A 5,824-nucleotide genomic window follows, 5' to 3' on the forward strand; every position below is an offset into this window, starting at 1 on the left:
GTTGAAGAAGAAGTTTTTGTTGCAATGGGAGAAACAATAGCAGAAACGAAAGCGTTGAAGGATTATTCTCAACCAAAAATCAATGACATTTAGTCTAGCATTGTCAGACCATCCATTGCAGCTAATACCTTTGAATTCAAGACTGGCACGATTCAAATGGTACAGAATTCAGTCCAGTTTCGGGGTTCTCCAACAGAAGATCCCAATATTCACATTAGGGATTTCATCGAGATCTGCGACACCTTCAAATTCAACAATGTTTCTGAAGATGTTATGAAACAGAGACTTTTCCCATTTTCTCTGAGGGATAAAGCTAAGAGGTGGTTGCACTCTCTACCACCAGGTTCTATTGCGACATAGGAGGATCTCAGAAATTTCTTATTAATTTCTTCCCCATGGCAAAGATAGCTGCAATCAAGAATGCTCTTACTCAATTTGCGTAGCAATCAGGTGAATCTGTATGTGAAGCCTGGAAGCGCTACAAGGAGATGCTTAGGAAGTGTCCTCATCATGGAATGCCTAACTGGATGGTGATAAATTGCTTTTATAATGGTTTAGGAACACAGTCAAGACCTATGCTCGATGCAGCATCAGGTGGAGCTTTATGGGCTAAGAGCTATGAGGAATCTTATGAGCTAATTGAGATGATGGCCGCTAATAAATATCAAAATCCAACTCAGAGACTATAACAAGGCAAGGTAGCCGGAATTCTGGAAGTGGATACAGCTACGGCTATAGCTGCTCAACTAAAGGCGTTAACTATGAAAGTGGATTCTCTGTCTAAATATGATGTTCATCAGATAACTAGTATTTCTGAGCTTTGTGCAGGTTCGCATCCGATGGAGCAATGTGCTATATCTAGTGCATCAACTCAGTTTGTGAGCAAATTTCAGAGGTTGCAGCAACCAGTTCCTGCCACTTATCATCCTAACAACCGCAACCATCCTAACTTCAGCTAGAGCAATAATCAGGGTGGTATGCAACAGCCTTACGAGAAGTTTGGAAACAAGCCTTTCAATCCTCCTGGTTTTCAGCAACAGTTTGCACCAAGATAATAATTTCAGCCACAGGGAATGCAACAACAATCTCATGGAGGTGCAGGTCCATTTTCGAATGAAAAATCTGAATTGGAGGAGTTGAGGCTGATGTGTAAAAGCCAAGAGGTTTCAATCAAAACTCCGGAGAATCAAATAGGGTAAATTGCCAATGCTTTATTGAACCGACCACAAGGAACTCTTCTTAGTGATATAGAAGCTAATCTAGGAAAGAGGGAAGTCAAGGAACAGTTGAAGGCAATCACCTTGAGGTCTGGAAAGGTCGTTAGCCCTAAAAATCATCAAAAAGAAAGAATCTAAAAAATTTCTCTAGAAGGTGGGCATGCTCGTGCCCATATCAAGCGCGTCCGCGCCCTTGCCAGCTTCAGAAAATGTAATTCTTGAGGAAATAGTTGATCAGAAGGGGGTCGAAGCGGAAATGAAGAAGAATTCTATGGAAAACACTACTTCTGAGAAAAATATAGGAGTTAAACAAGTCTATCTGCCTCCTCCATATCCTAAAAGACTTCATAAGCAGAAGTTCGATAAACAATTTGCCAAGTTTCTGGAGGTTTTCAAGAAATTGCATATTAACATACCTTTTGCGAAAGCTTTAGAACAAATGTCGAGCTATGCTAAGTTCATGAAAGGTATTCTTTCTCATAAGCTTAAACTTGAGGAGTTGGAAACCGTTGCTCTAACTGAAGAGTGCAGTGCTGTGGTGCAACAGAAACTACCTCCTAAATTTAAAGATCTAGGAAGCTTCACGATACCATGCACTATTGGAAACTTATCTTTTGACAAGTGCTTGTGTGACTTGGGAGCTAGCATCAATCTGATGCCATTGTCTGTCTTCAAGAAACTTGATCTGCCTGATCTAAAACCTATAAACTTGTCCTTACAATTGACTAATCAATCCATCACTTATCCGCGAGGTGTAGTGGAGGATGTGTTGGTTAAGGTGGACAAACTTATCTTCCCTACTGATTTTGTTATTCTGGACTTTGAGGAAGATAAGAAGATTCTCATTATCTTGGGGAGACCATTCTTAGCTACTGGCCGAAATTTGATCGATGTGTAGAAGGGTGAGCTTACTATGAGGGTTCAGGATCAGGACGTTATCTTTAATGTTTTCAATGCAATGAAATTCCCTACTGATGAAGAGGAGTGCTTTAAAGTAGAGTTGGTCAACTCTGTAGTGAATTCGGACCTTGATCAATTTCTAAGGACTGACGCCTTAGGGAGGGTCTTAATAGGGGAATCTGATAGTGAAGATGAAGAAGGGGAAGAGTAACTGCAGTATTTGAATGCATCTCTGTGGAAAAGGAGACTGGACTTGCCATTCGAGTCTCTTGGATTATCAGAGCTTAAAAATTCTCAGGGTAGTCTCAAACCATCTATTAAGGAAGCTCCCACACTTGAACTAAAACTACTGCCTCATCACTTGAGGTATGCATTTTTAGGTGATGCATCTACTTTGCATGTTATTATCACATCTGACCTTTCAGGTAGTGATGAAGAAAAGCTTTTGAGAACTCTGGGAGAGTTTAAATCAGCAATCAGATGGATTATAGTAGATATCAAGGGAATCAACCCTTCTTATTGCAGGCATAAAATTCTGCTTCATGAAGGAAGTAAACCAATCGTTGAACAATAGAGGAGACTCAATCCTATCATGAAGGAGGTAGTGAAGAAAGAAATTCTTAAATGGATGGATGCAGGGATCATCTATCCTATTTCAGATAGTTCATGGATGAGCCCAGTGCAGTGTGTGCCTAAGAAAGGAGGCATTATAGTTGTTGCTAATGAAAAGAATGAGCTTATTCTTACTCGGACAGTCACAAGATGGAGAGTATGCATGGATTATCGAAAGTTGAATAAAGCCACCAGGAAGGATCACTTCCCTCTTCCATTTATTGATCAAATGTTTGACAGGTTGGCTGGCCATGAGTATTATTGTCTTCTGGATGGGTATTCGGGCTATAATCAGATTTTCATTGCCCTAGAAGATCAAGAGAAGACAAATTTTACTTGTCCTTTTGGCACTTTCACTTTCCATCGAGTTTCTTTCGGACTTTATGGTGCACCTGCTACTTTTCAGAGATGCATGATGGCCTTATTCTCAGACATGATTGGTACTAATGTGGAGTGTTTGCATAATCTTGGCTTGTTGCTGAAAATATGCGTTGAGACCAATCTGGTTCTCAAATGGGAAAAATGTCTCTTCATGGTGCCACAGGGTATCATTCTTGGGCACAAGGTATCTAACAAAGGTCTTGAAGTGGATAAGGGCAAGGTGGGGGTTATTGAAAATCTTCCTCCACCAATCTCAGTTAAAGGAATTCGCAGTTTTCTTGGTCATGCGGGTTTTTATCGGCGAATCATCAAAGGCTTCTCCAAAATCTATAAACCCTTGAGTAATCTATTAGAGATGGATGTTCCCTTCAAATTTGATGAAGAATGTTTGGCTTCTTTCGAGAGTTTGAAAAAGAGTTTGACTACAGCACCTGTTATTATTGCACCTGATTGGAATGTGCCCTTCGAGATGATGTGTGATGCTAGTGATTTTGCAGTTGGAGTTGTTCTTGGCTAGAGAAAGAAGAACAATTTTCATGTGGCTTACTATGCTACTAAAACCCTTAATGGTGCTCAGCTAAATTACACTACTACAGAGAATGAGCTTTTGGCAATTGCCTATGATTTCGAGAAATTTTGATCTTATTTGCTTGGGAATGTACGGTTTACACTGATCATGCTGCTATTCGATATCTGGTCTCGAAGAAAGATTCAAAACCTTGATTGATTTGATGGATTCTCTTATTACAGGAATTCGAGCTGGAAATCAAAGACAGGAAAGGTACAGAAAATCAGGTAGCGGATCATCTCTCACGTTTGGAAGATCAAGACAAAGCTTCACAGGATAAGACGTTGATCAATGAATTTTTTTCAGATGAGCAACTTTTTGGGGTGCAAGAAGTATAACCATGGTTTGCAGATATTGTGAACTATCTTGTGAGTAATGTTATTCCCCCAGAATTCTCTTATGCTCAAAGAAAGAAGTTTCTACATGAGGTGAAGTGGTATCAATGGGATGAGCCATTTTTTAAGACAAGGGGAAGATCAGATTATCAAGAGGTGCATTCCGTATAGTGAGACGGAGGGTATCTTGTGAGACTGTTGTTCTATTGTGTATGGCCATTATGGTGGGGAGAAGACATCTGCCCCTATCCTTCAAGCAGGATTTTTCTGGCCTATTTTGTTTAAAGATGCTCATCAGTTCATGTTGAGATGTGATCGCAACCAACGAGTTCGAAATATATCCAAGAGAGACGAGATGCCTCTCAATGTGCTTCTCGAAGTTGAGATTTTCGATGTTTAGGGAATCGACTTCATGGGGCCATTTGTCTCATCATGCAATAATCAATATATTCTTTTGGCGGTGGATTATGTGTCTAAATGGGTTGAGGTTAAAGTTTTGCCAACCAACGATGCTAAGGTGGTGATCAATTTTCTTCATAAGCAGATATTCACACATTTCGGTACTCCAAGGGTCATAATCAGTGATGGGGAATCGCATTTCTGCAACCACAATTTTACTACATTAATGGAAAGATATCATTTGAATCATCGTGTGGCCACAGCTTATCATCCGCAAACTAATGGGCAAGATGAAGTCTCTAATCGAGAGATCAAGCGAATCTTGGAGAAGGTTGTGATTCCCTCAAGATAAGATTGGTCTTTGAAGCTAGATGAAGTTGTTTGGGCCTACAAGACAACATTCAAGACCCCTCTAGGCATGTCTCATTTCCATTTGGTATATAAGGCATGTCATTTGCCTGCGGAGCTAGAACCTAAAGCATATTGGGCTTTGAAGAAGCTGAATCTTGACATGGAAGCTGTTGGAGGAAAGAGAATGCTCCAACTTAATGAACTCGACGAATTTCGTCTACAGGCTTATGAAAATAACAAGTTATACAAGGAGAAGGTCAAGAGATGGCATGATAGGAGGTTAGTGCACAAGACATTTATGCCTGGTCAGCAAGTTCTATTATTCAATTCTCGCCTACGACTTTTTCCAGGAAAGCTTAAGTCATGGTGGTCAGGTCCGTTAATTGTCCAAATTGTGTTTCCACATGGAGCTGTGGAAATTTTTTATAAGCATCCGGACCAAGCGTTCAAGGTAAATGGTCAGAGGTTGAAGCATTATATGGGGATACGACGAGCCATGAGGTGGTGAGAGCCGTTCTTGCGACAAATTGATTTCGAAGTTTCACGTCAAGCTAAAGACGTAAAACAAGCGCTTTGTGGGAGGCAACCCCTGCATTTGTTTTATTTTTGCTGAAGAAAAAAACAAAAAAAAAACAAAAAACTGAAAAGATTTTTCCAAAAGTGCGGCGCGCCCGCGCTCTACACAGCGCGCCCGCCCGAGCTCCCCGGAAAAGAAAAAAGTATAAAAAAATTGAAAATCAGATTAACCCATGCCCAAACCGGAATTCTACCCTAATTATAACCTTATTTCTACACCCTAAACAACTCCCCACCCCTATCTATATCCTATATATATACATCTACATACATACAAACACATCTCTTATACCCACAAACCCTAGCCTCTCCTACATACAATACTTACACCCAAATTGCTATCACTTGTGATTATGACACCCAAAAGAGCACGGACCACAGGGAGTAGTAGCACCCATGTATCGTCTAGCGAGGATTCTAGTGTGGGTGGCACGGAGAACAGATTTACTTCACCGGAGGCTCAGGCGGAGTTCACTAGGTTGATG

The 5,824-nt window shown here is 40.6% G+C and overlaps 1 protein-coding gene and 1 non-coding gene across 2 annotated transcripts; one reads left to right on the forward strand and one right to left on the reverse strand.

The window, feature by feature from the left end:
* Positions 1–410: 410 nt before the first annotated feature.
* On the reverse strand, positions 411–517 carry LOC141694837 (small nucleolar RNA R71). Its single transcript, XR_012564119.1, has one exon. It is a non-coding gene; the product is annotated as a small nucleolar RNA R71 (small nucleolar RNA).
* Positions 518–1,473: 956 nt separating this feature from the next.
* LOC141690393 (uncharacterized) lies at positions 1,474–4,764 on the forward strand. Its single transcript, XM_074495200.1, has 4 exons — positions 1,474–1,725; positions 3,025–3,294; positions 3,861–4,010; positions 4,414–4,764. The coding sequence occupies exons 1-4, from the start codon at positions 1,474–1,476 to the stop codon at positions 4,762–4,764; spliced, it is 1,023 nt and encodes a 340-aa protein (XP_074351301.1).
* Positions 4,765–5,824: the final 1,060 nt, after the last annotated feature.

The sequence above is a fragment of the Apium graveolens genome, chromosome 10, assembly GCF_009905375.1.
Source record: "Apium graveolens cultivar Ventura chromosome 10, ASM990537v1, whole genome shotgun sequence".
NCBI classification, from domain to species: Eukaryota; Viridiplantae; Streptophyta; class Magnoliopsida; order Apiales; family Apiaceae; genus Apium; species Apium graveolens.

Excerpts from the sequence above, each read along its gene's own strand:
- LOC141690393 (XM_074495200.1), top strand. The coding sequence starts at position 1,474 with ATGAAGAAGAATTCTATGGAAAACACTACTTCTGAGAAAAATATAGGA. Across the intron at positions 1,726-3,024 it reads AACTTGAGGAGTTGGAAACC|ATTTTCATTGCCCTAGAAGA; the intron begins GTTGCTCTAACT and ends GGCTATAATCAG. Across the intron at positions 4,011-4,413 it reads AACTTTTTGGGGTGCAAGAA|GGAATCGACTTCATGGGGCC; the intron begins GTATAACCATGG and ends TTCGATGTTTAG.